The 26,683-nt window shown below is 42.4% G+C and overlaps 1 protein-coding gene across 2 annotated transcripts in view; it reads left to right on the top strand.

Moving 5' to 3' along the window:
* Positions 1-9,903: 9,903 nt before the first annotated feature.
* Positions 9,904-26,683, top strand: part of fam171a2a (family with sequence similarity 171 member A2a) — a 310,310-nt gene continuing 293,530 nt past the window's right edge. The window contains exon 1 of one of the 2 annotated variants that reach the window (XM_043675235.1): positions 9,904-9,958. Coding sequence is in view for 1 of the 2 variants with exons in the window: in XM_043675236.1 (XP_043531171.1) it covers positions 12,663-12,750 (88 nt within the window). In the remaining variant the exon portion in view is untranslated. Of the gene's footprint in view, positions 9,959-12,528; positions 12,751-26,683 lie in introns of those variants that run through there. The other variant, XM_043675236.1, reaches the window with a different exon arrangement.

A 26,683-nucleotide genomic window follows, 5' to 3' on the forward strand; every position in this document is an offset into this window, starting at 1 on the left:
GCATCAAAATTCTTATAAGATTATTTGACAACAAATCTTGATTACTTCAAGAGTCATGTATTTCCATCTAATTAAAAACTGTGTGTATGCTATATTCCTTTCTTATTCTATTCAATTTGTTAGATTTCCTGCTGACCAGGAACTAATTGAGTTAATTTGCCTTTCAAAAGTGATCTTGACTTATAGAATTACTGAAAATGACAATTCGACCACGGTGAGATCACTGTGCATTCCCTGTTGGACAATCTTGCTATCTGTGTTGCCATCTTGTGCTGCAATACCAACATTTCAAAATAGCACCCCCTGCCTTCTCTCCCATTTTGGCAGACCTTTCTGGTGAATGGGTAGGCATTTTTGGGTCTAAATAACTAAGAGGCCTGGACAGAGCCTTAAATTTGCCTCTAATCACATCCAAGATTCAGCATCTTTGTTTTACCTGCCTAGCATATGGACCACCTGCTCAAAACATCTGTTTAGATCACAAAAAATATAGAGTTTGTGATTGAGGGCACTGTCCATTATTCTATCTTGAATAAACTCATCTTTTAGCATGACTTAGCTGCAAGAATTGGTCAATTTATATAAATCATTAGTAAAGGAGTCAAACGAGCCTTCTGGTTTCTGCAGCTGCTGGTTGAAACCAAACATGTTCAATTACAAGGCTCTCCTTGGGGCTAAAAGAGATGTTAAACACTACTAGGAATGATAGAGAACCTGTTGCGGTATCATCAATTCCTTACCTTAGAAAGATGCGGTCTGGAATATGCGTTATGCATAAGGAAAGTACCAGCCTGAGCTGTTGCCTCCTCGAATGGAGCCCCAAGGCTGACTTGTACTTGTAGAGAGGGTCTTCCATTACTCCCCTCCATATGCCTGCATTAGTCTTTCAACAGAATCAAAGGCTGTAGAATGGGCAGTGATGGCTCAGCTAGTGTTGACATAGCTGCCACATCAGATGTCATTCTGGGTAAATCTTCAACATAAAGTCCTTGGGAAACTTTCTCAAGGTTCCTGCCTCATGTGGAAAACACAATCTACTTTCGATTGATGTCTCTGCTGGTGACATCATGTTTTAGTATGGGTTCAAGTCAGTGGGAGCCAGAGCTCAAGCTGTTTCCTTGAAGCATCTATATTAAAACTAATAGACGATTACCTTGCAGACATCTCTCTCCTAAATGATTCCAAGGTAGACAGGCAGGAGGCTGGAAGGACACAGCAAGCCAGGCAGCATCAGGAGGTGGAGAAGCTGACATTTCAGGTGTAACCTTTCTTCAGGACTGAGGGTGGTGGGGGAACTGCAGATAAAGGGGGAGCCGGGGGCAGTGTGATGGTAAGGATAGGTGAAGACAGGTAGAGGGTATGACCTGGTTGGTTTAGTGGAAGAGTGAATCCAGTTGGAGGCAGGGAGCAAGGCAGTGAAGGGGAGGGGCTGTGAAAGGAATCAGGGGATGAGGAGGGAGGTTATTTGAAATTGAAGAACTCAATATTGAGTCCTCCGGGCTGTAGGGTGCCCAGGCAGAAGATAAGGTTTGTTCCTCCAATAGGCTCTGTAGTTTGGTTTAGTAATGGAGGAAGCCAAGGATGGCCATGTCAGAAAGGGAGTGGTTGGGGGAATTAAAATGGGCGGTGACTGGAAGGTCCGGTCGGTCCCTGTGGGCCTGGCTGAGATGCTCTGTGAGCCATTTGCAGAGTTTACGTTTAGTTTTCCTGATGTAGAGATGACCACATCAGGAGCACCCGATGCAGTAAACTAGGTTGGAGGAGAGGCAGATGAACCTCTGTCTCATCTGGAAGGACTGTTTGGGGCCCTGGATAGAGATGACTGGTGTGGTGTACTGACAGGTTTTGAATTTTTTTCCGGTTGCAGGGGAAGGTACCTGGGAGTTGGGGGGTGGGAGTGGCGTGAACTAAGGACTGTCAGAGAAAATGGTCCTTGCGGAAGGCAGAGAGTAGTGGGGAGGGGAAGATGTTCTTGGTGGTGGAGTCTATTTGGAGTTGGCGTTAGTATTTGCATTTGATGCAGAGAGTGGTGGTTTGTTAGGTGAGGACAAAGGGGTACTCTGTCCTTATTGCGTTGGGGGCAGTTCAGAGCAGTGGAACAGGGAATGGAAGTGGTGCAGTGGATGGCTGTCTGGATGATGGAGGGAGGAAATGCATGTTCCTCAAAATAGGTAGACATCTGAGATGCTCACGAGTGAAATGTCTCTTCATCCATGCAAATGCGGTGGAGGCAGAGGAATTGGGAGAATAGGATGGAGTTTTTTGCAGGATACTGGGTAGAAGGAGGTGTAGTCCAAGTAGTTATGGGAATCTGTAAGTTTGTAGTCGACATCTGTCTGCAGACTGTTGCTGAAGATGGAAATGGTGAAGTCAAGAAAGGGGAGGGAGGTGCCCGAGTGAATTTGAGAGTGGGATGGAAGTTGTGGGCGAAGTCGATGAACTGTTCCAGTTCAGCCTGGGTGCAGGACGCTGTTCTGATGCAGTCATCGTTGTAACAACAGAAGAGTTAGGGCACAGTGCCCACGTTGGTACTGAAAAGGGACTGTTCGACATAGCCAACAGAGAGGCAGGCGTTGCTGGGGTCCACCTGGGTACCCATGAGTACCACATGGATTTGGAGGAATTGGGAGGAGTTGAAGGAAAAATTACAGAGGGTGAGGACCAGTTTGGCAAGGCGGAGGAGGTATTGTTGGAGGGGGACTGGATGGGTCTGTTTGAGAGGAAGAAGTTGAGAGCCTGGAGGCCTTCCTTGTTGGGGTATGGACATATATAAGGACTGCATGTCCACAGTGAAGTGGAGTTGAGGTAGGACGAGATGAGTTCAGTGGGGCAGGAGTATAGAGTTATAGAGATGTACAGCATGGAAACAAACCCTTCGGTCCAACCCGTCCATGCCGAGCAGATATCCCAACCCAATCTACTCCCACCTGCCAGCACCCGGCCCATATCCCTCCAAACCCTTCCTAGTCATATACCCATCCAAATGCCTCTTAAATGTTGCAATTGTACCAGCCTCCACCACTTCCTTTGCCAGCTCATTCCATACACCTACCACCCTCTGTGTGAAAAAATTGCCCCATGGGTCTCTTTTATATCTTTCCCCTCTCACCATAAACCAATGCCTCTAGTTCTGGACTCTCTGACCCTAGGGAAAAGACTTTGCCTATTTATCCTATCCACGCCCCTCATAATTTTTTAAACCTCTATAAGGTCACCCCTCAGCCTCCGATGCTCCAGGGAAAACAGCTCCACTTGTTCAGCCTCTCTCCATAGCTCAAATCCTCCAACACTGGCAACATCCTTGTAAATCTTTTCTGGAACCCTTTCAAGTTTCACAACATCTTTCCAATAGGAAGGAGACCAGGATTGCACCCAATATTCCAACAGTGGCCTAACCAATGTCCTGTACAGCCGCAACATGACCTCCCAACTCCTGTACTCAATACTCTGACCAATAAAGGAAAGCATATCAAATGCCTTCTTCACTATCCTATCCACCTACCGCTCCACTTTCAAGGAGCTATGAACCATGCACTCCAAGGTCTCTTTGTTCAGCAACACGCCCGAGGACCTGACCATTAAGTGTATAAGCCCTGCTAAGATTTGCTTTCCCAAGATGCAGCGCCTTGCATTTATCTGAATTAAACTCCATCTGCCACTTCTCAGTCCATTGGCCTATTTGGTCCAGATCCTGTTGTAATCTGAGGTAACCCTCTTTGCTGTCCACTACACCTCCAATTTTGGTGTCATCTGCAAACNNNCACCACCCTCTGTCTTCTACCTTTGAGCCAGTTCTGTATCCAAATGGCTAGTTCTCCCTGTATTCCATGAGATCTAACCTTGCTAATCAGTCTCCCATGGGGAACCTTGTCGAACGCCTTACTGAAGTCCATATAGATCAGATCTACTGCTCTGCCCTCATCAATCCTCTTTGTTACTTCCTCAAAAAACTCAATCAAGTTTGTGACATATGATTTCCCTCACACAAAACCATGTTGACTATCCCTAATCAGTCCTTGTCTTTCCAAATACATGTACATCCCGTCCCTCAGTTGCCCACTACCGATGTCAGGCTCACTGGTCTATTGTTCCCTGGCTTGTTCTTACCATCCTTCTTAAACAGTGGCACCATGTTAGCCAACCTCCAGTTTTTCGGCACCTCACCTGTGACTGATACAAATATCTCAGCAAGTTGCCCAGCAATCACTTCTCTAGCTTCCCACAAAGTTCTAGGGTAACACCTGATCAGGTCCTGGAGATTTATCCACTTTTATGCATTTCAAGACATCCAGCACTTCCTCCTCTGTAATATGGACATTTTGTAAGATATCACCATCTATGTCCCCACAGTCTATATCTTCCATATAGTCTATATCTTCCATGCCAAGACAATGGGTCGGCCAGGTAGTTGGGTTGTGGATCTTGGGGAGCAGGTAGAACCGCAAACATGGGGTGGGGGCATATGAATTTGGAGGCAGTGAAGGGGAGATCACCAGAGGCAATGAGGGCACTGATGGTGTCTTGGATTTGGGTATGATGGGTCCCGATGGGGACGTGGGCAAAGGGGAGGTAGGTTGTGGTGTCAGATAGTGATTCCAATACCATCATTCAAACCAAATCTTGTTCACATGGCTACTGCAATCACAAATACATCAAGGTGTATGTCAATGGCTAATCTGCATATCCACAATGCCCCATCCCTACAGATACTACCATTGAAAATTAACATTTCAATGAAAATTGCCCCCTTTAAAGGGACTCAATAGTGTCTGATCCAAAAATTAAATGATAATATCATATGATCGTATCCAATGTTGATAACTACTGCAGTCCTTCTGGTGGTCATTGATTGGAAAAACCTTCAAGTGTTTCCATGGACACCATGTGTTGGATCTGTCTGACCATCCACAGTTCAGGCAACCTACCTCCCCTTTGCCCACGTCCCCATCGGGACCCATTGCATAGAGTTATTCATCTAATCTGGCCTTCTTGGTCCAAAGTGGATAAGCCCACATTTTCTCACAATGTTACCTTATTCATCACTGCTAAATTGTGATTTTTTTAAATTCAATGTTAGTTTAGTTTAGCTTTTTTTAAAAAAATTGTTTGTTGGATGCATCCATTTAAACAAAAGAGGGGATTTGATAGTTCTTAAAATTGACAAATATTAGTGCTGGAGGAGACTGCAGATGCTGGAGATCAGAGCTGAAAATGTGTTGCTGGAAAAGCGCAGCAGGTCAGGCAGCATCCAAGGAACAGGAGAATCGACGTTTCGGGCATAAGCCCTTCTTCAGGAAATATTAGTGCTGGGTCCACTGCTTTTTGTTGTTTACATAAATAATTTAGATGAACGTATGGGAAGTATGGTTAGTAAGTTTGCAGATGACACCAAATTTGGTGGTAGAGTGGACAGCCGAGGCGGTTACCTCAGCGTACAACGGGACCTTGATCAGATGGGCCAATGGGCTGAGGAGTGACAGGTGGAGTTTAATTTAGATAAATGTGCTGCATTTTGGTAAGGCAAATCAGATAAGAACATATACACTCAGTAGTAAGGTCCTAGCGAATGTCGGTGAACAAAGAGATCTTGGAGTGCGGGTTCATAGTTTCTTGAAAGTGGAGTCACATGTGGACGGGATAGTGAAGGAGGCATCTGGTACACTTACCTTTATTGGCCAGGGCATTGAATATAGGAGTTGGGAGGTCATATTGCAGCTGTACAGGACATTGGTTAGCCACTTTTGGAATATTGCGTGCAATTCTGGTCTCGCTATTGCAAGAAAGACATTGTTAAACTTGAAAGGGTTCAGAAAAGATTTACAAAGATGTTGTCAGGGTTGGAAGATTTGAGTTAAATCAGCTGGGAGCATTGGAGGCTGAGGGGTGATCTTATAGAAGTTTATAAAATCATGAGGGGCATGGATAAGGTGAATAGCCAAAGTCTTTTCCCCATGGTGGGAAGTCCAAAACTAGAGGACATATGTTTAAGGTGGAAGGGGAATGATTTAAAAAGGACCTGAGGGGCAACTTTTTCACCAGAGGGTGGTACGTGTATGGAATGAGCTGCCAGAGGAGGTGGTGGAGGCTGGTACAATTATAACATTTAAAAGGGTATATGAATAAGAAGGGTTTAGAGGATACGGGCTAAACGCTGGCAAATGGGACTAGATTAATTTAGGATATCTGGTTGGCATGGACTATTTGGACTGAAGGGTCTGTTTCCCTGCTATGTATCTCTATGGCTCTATGACTCTATGTTGACAGTAGTCATCCAGGTTGGCAGTTTAACAGAAATAACTTTACAGGTTGTAAATGACACTTGAGGCCAATTGGCTTTGAGAGAAAAACAAGACATTGAAAGTAAATCAATCATGTTGTGACAGCCTCTGCAATCCAATACCAAAATAAGGCATCTCTACCTTTTTCTGATTATTGATTAATTGCTTATCAATTAGCTTAGCTCATTGATGAGACCTGGAACCCCCTTCACTCAACTCCAGTTGCCTTCCAAGCTACCACTTGTTAAGATCAAAGCCATTAATGGCGGATATTGCAGAACTGAAATTAAAGCAGAAAGCTTTGGAAAACTCAGTAATTATTGCTACTTCAGAAAAGAGTCACACTGGACTCTAGACATTTCTCTCTCCACAGAAGTGGCCAGACTGGCTGAATTTCTCAGTGCTTCCTGCTTTTGTTTAATAGTTGGTAAGTCCTAGCTGATCTAGCAGCAGAGAGTGTGATCTATATTTCCAGCTGGTGAACAGCACAGTGTTAACATTTTGGTAGTTGACCTTTTATCAGTATTCAATGCTAACAAAGAATCAACGACTGGAATGTTAAACAGACAGATGCTGATAAGACTGCTGCATACTTCCATTCTTTTCTGGTTTCGTATTTGTATTTAAATTTACCAGCTTATCGAAGCGTGCTTTTTTTTTAAATGTTTCATAAAACTAGATTTGTGTTCAGTTGGATCAGAGTCAGCATTTTCTTGAGCAGAAAATGTTCCATTTTCCTTTGTTCGAAGGTCATGTTCATATGGCCAGTGCTGTCAGCAATTTCTCACAGTAAAAAGCATCATTACAAATGCGCTCAGTAACAGGAAGAACAATATTTCATGAAACTTTATGAAAACATACAATGTGAGCAAAACATGTTATAATGAAAGCAGTGGAAGATAAATTGTTTGGATTTTGAGATTTCTGACCTCTTGTATACTACAGTACAGCTACACACAAAAAAACTTGAGGTTCTCTTCCTGCCTTACAGAAAGAAGGAGCATGAAGGTGTAGGAACCCTGAGGGGACAATGACTATATTATGATAGAATTCACCCTGCAGTTTGAGAGGGAGAAGCTGGAATAAGATGTAATGGTATTACAATGCAGTAAAGGTAACTACAAAGACACGATGGAAGAGCTGGCCAGAGCTGATTGTAAGCCAAGCAGGGAAGGTGGTGGAGCAGCAATGGCAGACCTTTCAGGGATAACTGGGAAGCCTCAGCAGAAATTGATCCCAAGGAAGAGAAAACATACTAAGTGGAAAATAAGGCATACATTTTTGACAAGGGAAGGTAGGGACAGCATAAAAGCAAAAGAAAAAGCATATACTGTGGTGAAGATTAGTGAGAAGTCAAAGGATTGGAATGCATTCAAAAACCAGCAGAGGACAACAAAATAAGTGGGGAGGTAAAACATGAGTGAGCTAGCTTGTAATACAAAAGAAGATTGCAAGAGTTTTTTTAAGATATACAAAAGAAAAGGAGGCAAGAGTGGTCATTTGACTACTGGAAAATGAGTCTGGAGAAGTAGTAACAGGGAGCAAAGAAATAGTGGAGGAACTAAACAGTTACTTTGCATCAATCTTCAGAGTGGAAGATATCAGTACCACACCAGAACTTCAAGAGAGTTGGGGGCAGAGATAAGGGTAGTGGCCTTCATTAAGGAGAAGGTGGTAGATGCTGAAACATTTGAAACTGGATAAATCACACAGACCAAGAGGACTATACCCTAAAGTTCTGAAGGGGAAAGCTAAGGAGCCTGTAGAGGCATAGATCACCACAAATCAGGAATCACTGGAATCGGGGAGGGTGTCAGAGAACTGAAAAATAATTAATGTAACACCACTGTTTTAAAAAGGGAGGGAGTTCTTGGAAGTGCATGGTAAAATAGGGCTGAGTCAGCATGGTCTCATCAACAGGAGGTCATGGTTGGAAGTTTGCTTGCTCAGCTGGATATTTGTTTTCAGACATTTCATCATCAGTGAGCCTCCAGTGAAGCACTGGTGGTATGGCCGCTTTTTATTTATGTGTTCAGGTTTCCTTGGGTTGGTGACATAATTTCCTGTGGTGATGTCATTTCCTGTTCTTTTTCTCAGGGCCTGGTAAATGGGATCCAAGGTCAATGTGTTTGTTGATAGAGTTCTGATTGGAATGCCATGCTTCTAGGAATTTTCTGCATGTCTCTGCTTGGCTTATCCTAGGATGGATGTGTTGTCCCAGTTGAAGTGGTGCACTTCCTCATCTGCATGTGAAGATATTAGTTAGAGTGGGTCATGCCTGACCAAATCTGTTTGAATTCTTTGAGGAGATAATGAGCCAATTAGATAAAGAAGAGCCAGTGGACATGATCTACATAGATTTCCAGAAGGCTTTTGACAAGCAGGAGGCTGCTAAATAAGATAAGAGTTGATGGTATCAGGGGAATGGTACTGGCGTGGAGAGAGTTAAAACTCACCAACACCAGGTTATAGTCCAACAGGTTTATTTGGAAGCACTAGCTTTTGGAGCAGAGAAAGTGGAAATAAAGTGGTCTTTATCAGTATAGCAACCGGTGACTAGAGGATTTCTGCAAGGGTCAGTGTTGGGATCACAACTATTCACAATATACATTAACAGGTTGGATGAAGGAATTGAGAGCATTGTTGCTAAGTTTGTAGGTGACACAAAGATACCCTGAGGGACAGGTAATGTTGAGGAAGCAGGGAAGATGCATAATGACTTCGACAGGCTAGGAGAATGGGCAAAGAAATGGCAGATTGAATAGGATGTGGGAAAATGTGAGGTTATGCACTTCCTTTGGAAGAATAGAGATGTAATCTATTTTCTAAATGGGGGAATGCTTTGTAAATCTGAAGCACAAAGATACTTGGGAGTCCTAGTTCAGGATTCTCTTAGGATTAACATACAGGTTCAGATGGCAGTTAGGAAGGCAAATAGAATATTAGCATTCATTTGAGGGAACTAGAATATAAGAGCAAGGATGTACTTCCGAGGTTGTATAAGGTTCTGGTCAGACCACATTTGGAATATTGTAATCGGTATTGGGCCACGTGGCTAGGGAAGAATATGTTGGCATTGGAGAAGATCCAGAAAAGGTTTACAAAAATGATCCCAGGGATAAAAGGCTTGTCACATGAAGATTCTGGGACTGTAGTTGATGGAGTTTAGAAGAATGACGGTAAAACTCTGAAATTTGCAGAATTCTGAGAGACCTGGATAAAGTGAACATGGAGAAGATATTTCCATTAGTGGGAGAGACTAAGGGCCAAGGACTAGTATCTATCAGGAAATTCCAGGAAGCCAATTTGAGCTGCATATTGGCATTGTGTTATTCAGCCACGTATCGGAATTAGTGATCCTTTATACACAGTGAGATGTTCTTTTGTAAACTGTAATGTGGAGAGCCATTTGCTGAGATACATGTTTCTCTATTCTCTCTTTTTCCCTTACTTGCTTCTGGTTCACTTCAGTTTTCCACATTATTATCCCTTTATTGGCATTGATCTCTTTAAATCTGTTGCTATTAGAGTCATTGCCATGATAAGCTTGCAGTTGCCGATTTCTGTCTGTAGGTGGTACCTGTGTCAAATAAGGAACGTTGATGTCACATGGGTTATCCCTTACTTTCTCATCAATTTGGTGAAAGAAGATAGTGGAACCTGTGGGCCTCTGGACACAGGTAAGGGTTTGTTTTAATGAAGAAAACTTTTTGCTAGTGTTTGAGAGCTGAGTTGAGTATTGGAGCTATACGCAAGAATAATTTAACTGCTACTATTTTTTGGAAAATGGATTAGCAGGCTCTTAGTTATTGTTTTAAAGAGAGAGGCAGATCAGCAGCCATTATTTTTACTTCTACATTTAATTGTTAATTAAGATAATCATAGAATCAAAAACAGGTTTATTTTTTGCCTGTCTATGTTCTATTTACAGATCTATATGACTGACTGTATTCACAGAATTTGCTGCCAATTGATTGAATTCGCTGTAGTCCAAAGCATGAACTTAATCTTCAGTTTGCTTTCCAAATGTCTACTTGTACTGAATATTCTATTGAGGAATAGTAGAAATCTGGTTTAGATGTTTTGATAGGAAAGTGCTGAAAAAATGCTTTTCCATTGTTGAGGCATTTGAACATGAGGAGCATCTTATAAAATGAAACCTAGCAAAAATCAGGCCTATTCAGAGGAAAATCTGGATCACCTTATTCACACAAAGGGTGAGGGAAGTCTGGAATTTTCTCCCTTCGGAAAGACCGTGGATGCCTGGGAACAACTGGAGTAAGAATTTTATTTGCAAGAATGGGTGTCAAGAGAAATGAGGCAAAGATGGGAAAACAGAACTATAGTTATAGGCCAACCTTGATCTCAGTGAATCACAGAATAAGCTCAAGAGGCTGAATGGTCTGCTTTTGTTTCTATGAACATTATTGTTTTGGATGCAAGAGTGAGAGTATGTTATTAGGAATCAGTGTGAACCATTTTATAAAGAATTATGTTACTGTCATAATTTCTGAGCAGAAAATTGCAAGGGATATTCAGCTCATGCATCTCTCTTTTTAGAGACTGCATTATGCATATTAACATTACCCTTTGAATGTTCTGTAGAGACACTACTTAATATTCCAAGGTAACCGAACAGACCTGGTGAATATTTGTTCTTCTCCACTACTCACCTTCAGCTACTTTGCTTCCATCGTATTCCAACTTGACTTAGCACTCCAGAAAATCTGTCATTCCTGATGAAAGGCTCATGCCTGAAATGTAAAATTCTCCTGCTCGTCGGATGCTGCCTGACCTGCTGTACTCTTCCAGCACCATACTCTGGACTCCAGAAAATCTGGTCACTTCAAATCAATTGTCATCCCCTTGATCTCTTAAATGATTACAACAAGTTGTGTATGTGAGTCCGAATTGTACACAGTGAGATCCCACAAACAATATTAAGCTACCAGATATTGGCCAGGTCTTCTGAATTGGAGGACAGGAGTCACATGTTGAGACTGGCTTTGCAGGAATTTCCTGGAACGTTGAAACTTCCAATGGGTAATTATCTGGTGTGGAGAAATGTCCCAAAATTTGAGCTGGAGTCAGAGACTTTGTATGGTTCCAACTCACTTAATGATGCCACACAGACAGCCAACACTTCCCTTTAGACCAGATAGTTACATGCCCCACCCCCATTGACACCCCCACCCTGGCAACTCCCATCCCCGAATCATGGACTCAGAACCACCCTCTGTCCTGACAGCCCCACTCTACAGCCTCCCAACTTCCCATCTATTCTCTCAGATCCAACACCCTCCCCACAAACTCCACCCCACACAACTTCAATCATTGATTCCCACTTCCTGACTCCCTCCTAACTCTATGCCCTATCAGACCCACCCTGACAACCCCCAACTAGAGCCTCCTAGCATAACTGCCACCTACTCCCTGTCCAACTACAAACTCATCCCCTTTATCGAGGAGAGACACAGGAGGATGCCATGAATGCTAGAATGATGTCATCAAAGCAACTTTGAAGAGGTCAAAGGATTCCTCAAGGAAGCCTCTGGCTTGTCATTGACCAAAATGGGGTAAGATCAATTGAGAAGGCAGCGACAACATTGAGAGGCTTCACTGGGGTCATGCAAGGGTGAAATTGAGGAAAAAAACACAAGCCACCAAACAACCCAATTTTTCTCAACTCTTCTTGCCCTGCGTGTGGCAACCACCTCAGACCCCATAGTTCACCTGAGGGACGTTTCAGATCAGGAAGGCTGGGCGACCCACCTGGATTACACTCCCTGATGCTTAGTGTGGAACTCATGACCATCAGTCTGGTAAGAGCGTCACCTCTGAACGACGAGTGACCCCTAAAAGCAAACCCTTTCCCCTCCCTCTTCCCCTTTTGTGTATTTTGAATTGGAGAGCAATTGCTCTTTGTAACCCAATCCACATCTCAGTGACGCCAACTCAACTGCACCGGTTTAACTTGACCCCTGCTGGCCACTTATTACGGTCAGATTATAAACCTAAATACGGCCAGGGGCGGGTTATTAATTTATTTCGTATAATATGAACATGAGGACGGACGCTGTTCGCCGCTATGCCAGTGTGGGACAGAGGATGGCGCTGGGGGAAATGAATGCAATTTCATTTTTCCCTTTCTATTTTCCCTCCCTCCCCCTTTCTCTGAAGACACTGAGACAGACCATTACGCGATTTGCGAGTTTGATGTGGCTGGAGCGAAGGGGAGGAGGAGGAGGAGGAGGGTGGTGGGGAGGAGAGAGAGGGGGATGGAAGGAGGGTTCGGGAGCAGCAGCCTGAGCGTGTTGCAGGCGATGCGGAGGGATGGCTGAGATATGAGAGGCGGACGCGCTCTCCAGTGATGTCCCTGTAAGAATGCCACCTCTTGCGGTTTTGAGGTTCAGCCTCCTGTGCTTGCTCGGTTCGAGCGTCGGCAGAGCGCTGCATGGAGCAGCCTTACACGGTGAGTGCAGCACAATGAACGCAGCACGGGGGGCTGGGGGGGGGGGTCAGCAATCCTGGGAGGGAGAGGCTCGCTTCCACTTTATATATTCCAGTCGGTTTAGAAAACGAGAGGGGGAGGGAGGCAGTGGGGAGAAACGATTTGACCATATTCATCTCCCTGCCTAATCTTTGTAAGGGTGAGAATGTGTGGATGGTACACCCCCCCCCCCCCTTGGGGAATCCGTGTTGAGCTGAACAATGACCAGGAGCTCAGAGACTGGCAATGGGAACCTGCTGTCTGACCCCCCCCCGCTTTTGGTCGTTTTATTCTTTTTCTCTCTGGTTATGGGGGCGCTGGGGTTGGTGGGGGGTGGTGGTTTCATGTGTTGAAATGGACGAGGATGTTTGGATTTCAGCGAACGCGATCCTGTTGGTCTTGTCAACAGGGTGTGTGTGTGTGTGTGTGTGTAAAACAAGCGGGTCGTTCGAAGGCCGGCTGGATGGAGGCTTCTGTACGTGTCCTGTGTTTACAATTCAGTCATTGCTCGGTGTGCAAGATGGTTTTGTTTTATTGTTTACTTGCTTTCTGCCCCATACTTACCCCCCCCCCCCCAACCCTATCACATAAAGCTAAGCGTGAGGAGGTTGATTCAAAGAGCCCAGTCAGCATTTCCCAGACTTGGGGATAGGGTGTCATTTTTAAAAGCCCCCAGTTTGAAATAAACAGTTAGACTTCCCTCCAGTTAGTGGCAATTAACTGGACTGTAATCTGTAAAAGGAAAAATAGCATGGGCTACCTTTTAATATGAGAAAGGGAGGTACAGTACAGAGAATATAATTGCTGCAAGTGGGGTTAAATTGTCTGGTAGATTTAATTTGCTCGCTGACAATTAGTGCACAAAAATGAATTTTAATCCCTGACATTTTTTAATCCTTGCTCACATCTATAGTTGAGGTGGTCTCATTAAAGAGGAGCAATAACAACTGCAGATTTTAAATCTAGTTTGTTGTTTTGAAACTGATCCTTGCCCTGACTGTCCAAGATTCCATTACCAAGTTTGTGAGCTTTCTTCTTCTGCCACTTCCCCCGTTCACATCGCCACCAGAGATCCCTGACCTCGCACAAGCATACCTCACCTTGACCAAAATTAACTTGGTCTCCAGGCTCACCCAAAATTTCTGTGAAAGAGCGCCGAGGAGGATGAGTGACCCCAGCTGCTGTCTGAACCCTCCGCTGATATTTCACATGGGCCTGGATGCTCACTGTTTGAGAAATGAGAACAGGAAGATACACATCTGCTTCTAGTACATAAACAAGCTATTTTTCCAAGCCAGCTTCAGATTTACAGTGACTACATGGTAATATTTCCCTGAGGCAATGATGGTTCTTTCAAATTTTGGTGAGCAGGAAAATGTAATGGATGATTTTTGTTAATGTTTTAATTTTGAATTCTTACCCTGAAGTTGCCAAGTATTTGCCTTTATTATGTTCTGATTGCCTTGCTTTATCCATGGAAGCTGGATGGGAGAGTGGCCTGTACACTTGGCTGTCATCCTCCACGTGCTCATTGTATGTGTGAGGCAGCACATTGGCTCAGTGGTTAGCACTGCGGCCTCGCAATGCCAGGGACCTGGGTTTAATTCCAGCTTTGGGTAACTGTCTGTGTGGAGTTTGCATATTTTCCCCATGTCTGCATGGGTTTCCTCCCATAGTGTCCAGAGATGTGCAGGCTAAGTGGTTTGGATTACAGGGATAGCATAGGGTAGAAGTGGGATGCTTTTTGGAGGGTCGGTGTGGACTTGCGCCGAATGGCCTGCTTTCATACTGTAAGGATTGTAAGATTCTGTGTTGACAGTTAGATGAGTCATGGGTCAGTATGAGTCTGGAGATGCAGTCAGACTCCATTGTGGAATCATCCTGACATAACCAGACACCACTGTGTGCATGGTGATGTTGCTGGATTATAATTCTGTGGCTTCGACTAATAACCCAGAAGAGGTGGAATCAAATCCTATCAAATCAGTTTCACAATTTGTAGTCTGTCTTTTAAAATAATAGAATCTGGAGGTAAACCGCTATTGTGAAGTTTTTAGATGACTTTAAAAATTCATTCAGTTCATTCATGCCCTTTTAAGGAAGCAAACTTGTTGTCCATTACTGAAGTTTTTGATTTAACTCACAATTGGTATATGTACCAGGTACAGTGAAAAGTTTTGCATGCAGTATAGGCAGATCATACTGCACAAAGTGCATTAGGGTAGTAGAACAGTGTGAGGAATACAATGTTAGAGCTGTAGAGAAGGTGCGCAGACAACAAGGTTAGCATTAAATTTAAAGTTAAAAATTACACAACACCAGGTTATAGTCCAGCAGGTTTAATTGGAAGCACACTAGCTTTCGGAGCGACGCTCCTTCATCAGGTGATTGTCGCTCCGAAAGCTAGTGTGCTTCCAATTAAACCTGTTGGACTATAACCTGTGTTGTGTGATTTTTAACTTTGTACACCCCATTCCAACACCGGCATTTCCAAATCATTAAATTTAAAATGAGAGGTCCATTCAGAAGTCTACTAACGGCAGGGAAGCAGCTGTTCTTGAATCTGTTTGTACCTGTGTTGAAGCTTTTGTATCTTCTGCCTGTTGGAGGAGGTAGAAAAGATAATAACTGAGGTGGGAGAGATCTTTGTTGGCTACCTTTTCAAGGCAGCGAGAAGTGTAGATGGAGTCGATGGATGGAAAGTTGGCTTGTGTGATGGATTGGGCTGTGTTCACAACTCTCTGTAGTTTCTTATAGTCCTGGGCAAAGCATTTACCATACCACTTGATATGTTGGAAGTTGGCCTACACGTGACACAACTTGTTTGTTCTAAAGTGATTGAACAAACATCTAATTTAAACCAAATCAGGGTGATTAAGGATGGAAAAGGTAAATTACATCTTACTATAATGTCTATATAATAGAAAACAATTTTAACATTTCAACATGTGCATTTTCCAACAGAAACCAGTGCAGCCACACCAGAAATGGAATCAGATTTTTCTTTTCTGTTGAATGTCTGTTGTACTGTACTGAACATTAGGTTTGTCTGAGATCAATTAACTTTGTATTGATCAGAGACTGAAGTAGGATTTGTTTTGGTTTGAACTGAATGGCTTCACTCCAAAGGGAAAGCTTTATTTTGCACAGCAGCTTGGCGTCAATTCCGAGGATATTTCATCAAATAAACTATAAAATAATTGCACCTGATGTCTACAATTAAAAATTAAACTGACAACTGTAGTTACTTGTTAAAGAAATTACGTAGTGGAAGTCCAGGAGTTGAAATGTTTACTGTTTCCAGCCAATGTTCATTTCAAAAAGGTGTCTGCTATTCAGCAGCATCTCAGCAGGTTGCATCCAATAGATTATGCAAATATTTCATCTGCTATGCAGGATTAACATTCAGCTGTTGATATTGTGAACGCTGGATAAAGGACAACAAAACATTTGTGCTAACGTAGTTTAGTTCAAATTGACCTGATAAGACCCTGAGACAGGAGCGCATATAGGCCATTCAGGCCATCGTGTTTGCTTTGCCCTTCAATGAGATCATGGCTGATCTGATAACCCTCAACTCCATTGTTGGCTTTTTCCCACAATCCTTGATCCCTTATAGATTAAAAACTGTCTATTGCAGGCTGGAGCATATTTCAATACCCAGCCTTGACAGTCCTCTGTGGTAAAGAATTCCACAGATTTGCTACTGAGAGAAGAAAACCTTTCTCATCTCTGTTGGACTATAACCTGGTGTTGTGTGATTTTTAACTATGTACACCCCAGCCCAATAGGGGCACCTCCACATCCTGTTTTAAATGTGCAATCCTTTAATTTGAAATTGTGCTTTCTGATCCTAGATTCTCCCATGAGAGTAAACAGTCTTTCGGCATGTACCCTATCAAGTCCCCTAAGAATGCTGTATGTTTCAGTAAGATCACCTGTCATTCTTCTAAGTTCCAATGAGTACAGGACCAACCCACTCATCCTCTGTTAGAAGACAATCCCTTCGTAACTGGTTAGAATCTAGCGAACCTTCTCTGGACTGCCTCCAGTACCAACTTATCTTCCAGTAGGTAACGGGCCCAAAACTGTTCACAGTATTCCAGCTGTGATCTGAATAGTGTGGTGTATAGTTTTAGCGAAACCTTCTCAACTTTTATTTTTCATTCCTTTGAAATAAAGACAACATTCCATCTGCCTTCTCTATGGACGTTAGCTTTTCATGATTCATCGATAAGGACTCCCAATCCCTCTGATCCATACCTTTTAGAGTCTTTCCCCATTTAAGTAATATCTAGTTTCTCTGTTCTTCCTGCTGAAGTGCACAACCTCACGTTTTCCCACATTATAATCCACCTGCCATGTTTTTGCCCAGTTGCTTAACCTTTGCAGATTGTTTTGTGTTATCCTCATCTCTTGCTTGATCACCTATTTTTGTGTCATCTACAAACATGGTCTTGGGGGCATTTACTTTGCTCATCCAATTCACTGATCCTTGTGGCTCCCCACTAGTTACAAGTCGCTATCCTGAAAATGTCCCTGTATCCCAACTCTGTCTTCTGTGTTCGTCAGTCCTCTAGCCATGCTAATACACGTCCTCCAACATTATGGGGTCTTATATTAATTTACCTTATTAAGTAGCCTAGTGCGTGGTCTCTGACCAAGTACTGTTTGAAAATCCAAATATATTAAATCTACTTTTCCTTTATCTACACTGTTTGTTACCACCTCAAAGAATCCAGCAAATTTGCCAGGCTTGGTTACTGCATATGTGACAGAAGCACCAGCCTGTGAAGCAGGAGAATCACTAGAGTTAAACTGTGAGCTGCGATTGTCATTGCATAATTTAAGTACAAATCCTGAACAGACTACTTCATTTTCTTTATTTGACATGTCAGAGCTCCAAAAGTTTGGGTGCTGCTTCCTGCTGCCCATGATACTTTGGACTTTAGGACTAATCTTGGCCTGATCTCCCTTTCATGAAGCCATGCTGACTGCTTGATCATATTATGTACTACTTGTTGCTTTCAAAGTTCAAGGAGGTGTATTCTTGCTCGCAAATCTGCCATTCTTCCTCTCCACTTACCAATTTTAAACAATAGCCTTCTTGAAAATTGGACGAGTGTGCCTCCAAGAGTGTTTGAGTGTTGGCACAATTTGGAATCAAGCAGTCAGCTTGATCTATGCCCCATACAACACCTTGGACATTCACACCTTTCATCATTGATGCACACTTGAAGCATTGAACCATCTCTCCACTACCAGCAGCATTGTGGCAATCTCAAAGCCTATTTTCACCTCTACCATCAAACAGGACATGGGCAGCAGCAGAAGCATGGGAACACCTACAAGTTTGTTTCTGAGTCACACACCATACTGATTTGGAATTTTATCATCATTCCCAGGTTTGCAATCTGACAGCATAGTTTTATCCACACCAGATGTATGTTTCCAAAGAAGTCAGCTCAGCACCGCCCTCTTGAGGGCAGTTACAGATAGGCAACTAAAGTTGGCCTAGCCAAAGGCACCCAAAAGCCTGTTCAGTGTGTTTTTTCAAAAGTGAACCTGATTTGCTAGGTTGCATAGGGTTTGGGAGTAAGTGAGGACTGCACATGCTGGAGATCGGAGTCAAAGGTTTGTGGTGCTGGAAAGGCACAGCCAGTCAGGCAGCATCCGAGGAGCAGGAGAATAAACTCTGAAGGGCTTATGCCCGAAATGTTGATTCTCCAGCTTCTCGGATGCTGCCTGACTGGCTGTTCTTTTCCAGCACCATACTGTTTGCACGGAGTTTGACCTGTCAGACACCTACGTCATATTGAATAATGTAGTTAACACGTGTTGCATCCCAGCGGAGAGATTTTACCAATCCTTCTTTTAGCCCATTCAAGGGAAACTGGAATTATAATTATTTAAGTAGGAGCAAGAATAGACCATAATCATATTAGTCATATGATAATGGCTGATGTTCTACCTCAACTCTAAGGCTTGCATGGTCCCCATATTCTTTAATTCCCTGAAAGACCCAAAATCAATGTATCGGAGTCCTCAATATACTCTGATGGAGCATCTGCAACACTCTGGGCTAAACAATTTGAAAGTTTCACAATCCTGTAGTGGAGAAAGTTCTTGTCATCCCATCCTAAAAAAAAATGAACTCCTCATGCTGAAGCGTGTGTTCTATGAATCAACAGCCAGAGGAAACAGCCTTTCTGACTTGACCTTGTCAGTTGTCTCCAGATTCCCATATAATGAAATCATCTCATTCTTCTAAACTCCAGAGATGATAGGCTGGATTTACCCAGCCTTTCACACGGGAAAAAGACTCTCATCCCAAGGACCAATTTAGTGAACCTTCAGTGTACTGACTTCAAGAAGAGTGTATTCTTCCTTAAACATGGAGCCCAAAACTGTGTAATATACTGCAGGTGTGGTCTCACCAGGTCCCTATACAATTGTAGCAAGAATATAATGCACTGCAAAGAGTTAATTAAAAAGGAAACAGCTCCCTAGCAACGACTGATACTTTAGATCATTACACACCCATTCCTTACTGTGCTGGACTTCAATTTAAGTATCAATATAGAAGTCTTTCCTGAATAAATCACTTCCTCTGTGTCAATTGTGGGCCTATGCTAGCCCTCACCTCTGAGTCAGCATTGTGGAAATTCAAGGCGAACTCCAGAGAACTGTACACACAATTCAGGATGACACTTCTTTGCAGTACCAAGAGGGCACTGTGGTTCCAGAGGTCCTGTTGTTTGGATGAGGTATTGTAGTAAGATCCTGTCTACTCTCTGGAGTAAATGCAAAGAAAGCTGTGGCACTATCTGTGGAAGAACAGGGGAGTTCTCCTGTTTACCTTTCAATGAATAATGAATGCAGATTATGTGGTCAGATTATTTCATTCCTGTATGTGTGTACTCGCTGTTTGCAAATCGGCTGTCAAATTTTCTACATTACAAACGTGACTGCACTTCAAAAATAGTTCATTGACTATAAAGTGTTTTGGATATTCTGTTTATGTGAACAGCAAGCCTGGCTTATGCTTTTATTTTACATGTGTAAGATCATATTAGAATAAATATAACATTCAGCTTACCTTTTATAAGTCTCATTAAAGGCTGGGACCAAATTTAGCATGGCAGTTAATATTTTGCAGCCCCCAAATACACTAAAGTTGCAAACAGTCCAATCTATTCTCAAAGTAGAATGTTTGCCACAAACCCAATAAATAATTCCATTGTTATGGAATTTGCAACAGGTTCTTTGGTCAAATTGAAGAAAACTCATTAGACTTGAAACCGCCTGACCTGCTGCGCTTTTCCAGCAACACATTTTCAGCTCTGATCTCCAGCATCTGCAGACCTCACTTTCTCCTCACAGATGCTGCCAGACCCACTGGGTTTCTCCAATTATTTCTGTTTTTGATTCAGATTTCCATCATCTGTCAGTCTTTAATTTGATCCAATTGGTCTTTTGCGACGTTTTGCTCCACACAACTGTCCTTCCACTTTTCATTCTCCAATCCTATCAACATGTTCTTCATTTCCTATTTCCCTCAAGTGCTCCCCTTGAAATGCTAGTCATCTCAACCAATTCTTATTCATAGCAAGCTCCACATTCTAATCATTTTCTCCTGACTTCTCAATTGGATTTATTGGTTACTATGTAACTAATTCAAATTATTCATGGAAATTGTGGAAAAACAGTAGTTTCAGGATTGATTTCTAATGAACACACATCCAATTTTCCAGAATTCCCGAGTACTTACCCTTGGCTCCTACTCCGTTTTCTATTTTGTAATTAGCTTGCATTCTGTTTCTTGACTTCTAACTCCACATGCTGTAACCGTAGTCATAAGTTTACTTAATGATATTTTAAAAATCCAAATATGTTACATTTATTGTCCACTCTTTCAAAGAATTCAGTAATTTTGGCCAATCATGCTCCTACCTTTTATTTCAAACATTCATTTCAGTTTCTGGATGTTTCTCTATTATATCTTTGAATAAAGATTCCATTATCTTTCCTGCTGTCATTGTTAAACGAACTAGTCTAACGTGCCCTAGACTATTTCTGTCTCTCTTTATCAGATTAGCATAGCTGTCTGCCATTCTTTTATGTATTTCCTTTCCTAATAAGTGTGTGTATGTAAGTGTGTGTCTTAAACATCTCTGCTAACTCTTCTGCATGACTACAGTCGAACTGGGGTTGGAGGTTTATCCTGTCTAATTACCTAATCAGTTATCTCTCCCCTTTTTACCTTTTTATAATTTGTTATGTTCAGCATTTGCCTCTACTTTTAGCAAAACCAAACATTTATTCAATATTACTCATATTTAGCAATTTTTTAGAAGATTTGTAGCTCAAGTATGTAAGTTAGCTCGCTGAGCTGGAAGGTTTGTTTTCAGACATTTCGTCACCATGACTAGGTAACATCATGAGTGAGAGTCTCTGGTGAAGCGCTAGTGGTATGTCCTGCCTGTCTAGTTATAGATCTTGGTTTCTTAAGATGGGTGATGTCAGTTATGGTTCTTTTTTTCCAAGGGAAGGTAGAAAGGATCTAAATTGATGTGTTTACTGATGGACTTCTGGTCAGAATGCTATGCCCCAAGCAGTCTCGTGCATGCCTTTGTTTTGCCTGTCCTAGGATGTGTTTGTTGTCCCAGTCAAAGTGGTGTCCTTCTTTGTCTGTACATATGGAAACTAGTGATAGTGGGTTGTGTCTTTTGGTGGATAGTTGGTGTTCGTGCATCCTGGTGGCAGGTTTCCTGCTGATTTGCCTGATGCAGTGTGTTTTACAGTTCTTGGATAGTATCTTGTAAATGGCTTTAGTTTTGCTGATAGTATCTTATGGATCCTTTTAGGTTCATGAATCGCTGTTTAAGTGTGTTGGTAGGTTTTTGGCTATCATGATACCAAGAGGTCTGAGTCGTCTGGAAGTCATTGCTGATATGTCTTTAATGTAAGGTAATGTGGCTGTAGTTTTTGGTTGCGTTGTGTCTGCTTGTTTAGGTTTGTTTCTGAGGAATCGGCGGATTGTGTTTATTGGGTACCTGGTTTTCTTGAAAATGTTGTATAGATATTTTTCTTCTGCTGTTTGTAGTTCTTGGGTGCTGCAGTGTGATGTAGCTCGTTGAAATAATACCTTGATGCAGCTCCGTTTGTGGGTGCTGGGATGGTTGCTGCTGAAGCTAAGTGTTTGGTCTGTGTTTGTTGTTTCTCTGTAGATGCTGGTTTGAAGCTCCCTGTTAACTGTACATTCAACTGTCATGTCTCGGAATGGGAGTGTGTTGTCGTTCTCTTCCTCTTTTGTGAATTTTATGTCTGTCAGGATATTGTTGATGGTGTTGAGTGTTTCCTCCTAATTTGTTCCGATTTACGATGACAAAGGTGTCATCTACAGAGTGGACCCAAAGTTTGTGTCGGATAGATGGGAGGGCAGGAAAAAGTGAGGACTGCAGATGCTAGAAATCATAGTCGAGATGTGGCATCAGCGATGATGTGAGGGGCGGATGTGATGTCACGTGTGATGCATGAGGAATTGTGAGGGGTGGGAGTGGTTGTGGGAGTGGCCATGATGGAGGCGGAAATGATATCATCAATCAGCGTGGGGGTGGCAGCTGCACCAACCGCATGGCTAATGAGTCCAAGTAGTTCCAGAGGCCGGGGGAATCTTCTGGAATGTTTGAGGAGCGCTGGTTATGGAGGTGGGTAGATAAAAGTTTGTTGTACTTACAGTTTTTGATGTTTGAGATGGAATTGAAATACTGTTTGTTGAGAGTATGAATTCTCCTGTCTTGTGCATGCCTTTGTTTCGCCTGTCCTAGGATGTGGTTGTTGTCCCAGTCAAAGTGGTGTCCTTCTTTGTCTGTACATATGGAAACTAGTGACAGTGGGTTGTGTCTTTTGGTGTATAGTTGGTGTTCATGCATCCTGGTGGCAAGTTTCCTGCTGGTTTGCCTGATGCAGTGTGTTTTACAGTTTTTGCATAGTATCTTGTAAATGGCTTTAGTTTTGCTGATAGTATCTAATGGATCCTTTTAGGTTCATGAATCACTGTTTAAGTGTGTTGGTAGATTTTTGGCTATCATGATGCCAAGAGGTCTGAGTAGTCTGGAAGTCATTGCTGATATGTCTTTAATGTAAGGTAATGTGGCTGTAGTTTTTGGTTGCGTTGTGTCTGCTTGTTTAGGTTTGTTTCTGAGGAATCGGCGGATTGTGTTTATTGGGTACCTGGTTTCCTTGAAGATGTTGTATAGATATTTTTCTTCTGCTGTTTGTAGTTCTTGGGTGCTGCAGTGTGATGTAGCTCGTTGAAATAATGTCTTGATGCAGCTCCGTTTGTGGGTGTTGGGATGGTTGCTGCTGAAGCTAAGTGTTTGGTCTGTGTTTGTTGTTTTTCTCTGTTGATGCTGGTTTGAAGCTCCCTGTTAACTGTACATTCAACTGTCATGTCTCGGAATGGGAGTGTGTTGTCGTTCTCCTCCTCTTTTGTGAATTTTCTGTCTGTCAGCATATTGTTGATGGAGTTGAGTGTTTCCTCCTAATTTGTTCCGTTTTACGACGTCAAAGGTGTCATCTACATAGTGGACCCAAAGTTTGTGTTGGATAGATGGGAGGGCAGGAAAAAGTGAGGACTGCAGATGCTAGAAATCATAGTCGAGAGTGTAGTGTTGGAAAAGCACTGCAGGTCAGGCAACATCCGAGGATCAGGAAAATGGACATTTTGGGCAAAAGCCCTTCATCGGGCAGCTTGTTCAAGTCTTTGCATTACTGCTTCCACTATGAGCCCTGATATTGGTGATCCCATAGATGTTCCACTGACTTGTTTGGAGGTTTTGTTATTGAATGTGAAGTGGGTGGTGAGGCACAGGTCCACTAGCTTGAGGATATTGTCTTTGCTGATGAGGTTAGTGCTGCCTGGTGTTTGTGGTCCTGGTTTTCCTGGTAGTGATGCCAGTGTTTCTTTGGCCAAGTCGATGTTAATTGATGTGAAAAGGGCTGTAACATCAAAGGGGACCGTTATTTAATCCTCTTCTATCTTGATGTCTTTGGTGTTCAGGAATTCTTGGGAGGAGTGAATGGAGTGGTGTGAATCTTCAATTAGATCTTTTAGTTTTTGGTGGAGTTCCTTGGCTTGTCTGTATGCTGGAGCCAGGGAGAGCGACACACACTACAGCATCCAAGCATGGTGGCACAGTGGTTAGCACTGCTGCCTCACAGCGCCAGAGACCCAGGTTCAATTCCCACCTCAGGCGACTGTCTGTGTGGAGTTTGCACATTCTCCCTATGTCTGTGTGGGTTTCCTCCGGGTGCTCCAGTTTCCTCCCACAGTCCAAAAATGTGCAGGTTAGGTGAATTGGTCATGCTAAATTGCCTGTAGCATTAGGTGTAGGGGAATGGGTTTGGGTGGGTTGCGCTTCGGCGGGTCGGTGTGGACTTGTTGGGCCGAAGGGCCTGTTTCCACACTAAGTAATCTAATCTAATTTTAAAATTACAGACAGCAGAAAAACATAACTATACAACGCTTTCAAGAAAAACAGGTACCCAATAAATACAATCTGCCGATTCCTCAGAAACAAACCCAAACAAGCAGTCACAATGCAACCAAAAATTATTGCCACATTACCTTACATCAAAGGCATATCAGAAATGACTTCCAGACTGCTCAGAGCACATGGCATCATGGTAGCCCACAAACCCACAACACTCTTAAACAGTGACTGATGAACCTAAAGGATCCATTAGATACTACCAGCAAAACAATGTCATGTACAAAATACCATGCAAGAACTGTAAAAAGCAGTACATCGGACAAACCAGCAAGAAACCTGCCACCTAGATACATGAACATCAACTAGCCACCAAAAGACATGCCCCAATATCACTAGTTTCCATAGATACAGACAAAGAAGGACACCATTTTGGGGCGCAACACACACCCGAGGACAGGCGAAACAAAGACACGCACGAGGATTCCTAGAGGCATGGTATTCTAACCAGAACTCCATCAATAAACACATCAATTTAGATCCAAACTACCTTCCCTTCAGAAAAGAAAACTGGAAATGTCATCATCCACCTTAAGAAACCAAGACCTATAAATAGAGAGGTGGGACATACCACCAGCACTTCACCAGTTACTCTCACTGATGTTACCTAGTATGGTGATGAAACATCTGAAAACAAACCTTCCAGCTGAGCGAGCTAACTTATTACTAATTTTCTGTTATCTATGAGTTGAGCTTGCCTTAATTGGCTCTTTCCATATCCTGATTTTCTTTTCTTATTAATGTGTCTGTACAAGCTCACTATTTTGCTTTCCTCCATATTAAATGTTGTGGTTCCTCTTTACTTTTCTGATTGTTCTTTCCTTGCCTGTTTCCTTTTTCATCCTCTTCCTTGTCTAAGTATTTAGTGTAGTTATTGTAATTGGTTTCACTTTTGACCACATCTCATAGAGTCATAGAGCTATACAACTCATCTTGCCAACCACATATCGTAAATTAATCTAGGCTCATATCCCTCTAAACCCTTCCTATTCGTCTACCCATCCAGATGTCTTCTTAAATGTCATCCTTGTACCAACCTCCACCACTTCCTCTGGCAGCTCATTCCATGCACACACCACCCTCTGCATGAAAATGTTGCCCCTTAGGTCCCTTTCAGTCTTTCTCCTCTCACCTTAAACTTATGCCCTCTAGTCTGGACTCCCCTACCCTGGGGAAAAGACCTTGACTGTCTATCCTACCTATGCCCCTCCTGATTTTATAAACTTCTATTAGGTCACCCCTCAATGTCTGACACTCCAGAGAGAAGAACCCCAGCCTATTCAGCCTCTCTATAGCCCAATTCTACATCTATTTATTCATCCACACTGTCAATATTGGCAGTTCCTTTTTATTTAAAACAGGGTATATTTCACTTGAATTCTATTAATCCATTTTTAAAATGGATTTCTCACTGCTCTCTGTCGTTTGTCCAGGTTACCTCCTGTAGTCCCATTCTCATCCCTTCAAATATTTTTCTCATTTATTGCTTTGGTCTTTGTCTTAATCATTACAATAAATATTATTGTATCACTATAGCTATTACCCAGATATTCCTCTACACTAACCTCTCTTACCTCTAATACATTTCCTGTTACTATTTTTTTTTATTAATTGTTGGGATTTGTTTCTAATACTAGATGGCAAAGCAATCCCGATTACACTGTAAAATCTCCATTCCCCTTTCCTGTTATCTCATTTTATCATTTATTTAGGGGTAGTTTAAATTTTCCATTTTCATTTTATGTTTCCTGAACATTTCATAGATTTACTCATATTTCTTCCTCCACTTCACTTACACTTTAGTTGACCAGGTAGAATAATCGAATTAATGTGATCGATCTTTGTTTTCCCTTTCATTTTGTGTGAGAAACATGATATTTGAAACTTTCAGGTTTACAAGCCACTCCATTGAGAAGGAAAGCTTTGAGCTGGTTTTACTTTAAGGTTTTGTCTCTGAATGACTGAGAAAGTGAGAGAGCCTGAAAGTCTTTTCAACTCTCAACCAGATCAGTTAGTATTTTACTATTTATAAAATTTATGCAGTAATTTATTCTGTAATCCCATACACTTTTTTTACTGTACCTAGGTACAAGTGACTATTAAATAAAACTAAATCTAATTTGGACAGACATTTATTCGTGTTGAGGTGGGTGGCTATTCTGTTCTATGTTACTATTCATTGTTTTCCATTTCTGCACAGCTACCCAATCTTGCCTCCTATTCAAATTCCTGTCTTGCTCTTTGTTATGCAAAATTTCAGTTATCCCAACCATGTCTGACTCCAGTTCCTGTTTCCTTTCAAACACTGCAGATTCCTGTGTGGGCAATTTAATTCATTTTTATCAATTTTTTTCCAGACA

This window comes from Chiloscyllium plagiosum, chromosome 33 (assembly GCF_004010195.1).
Source record: "Chiloscyllium plagiosum isolate BGI_BamShark_2017 chromosome 33, ASM401019v2, whole genome shotgun sequence".
NCBI lineage: Eukaryota > Metazoa > Chordata > Chondrichthyes > Orectolobiformes > Hemiscylliidae > Chiloscyllium > Chiloscyllium plagiosum.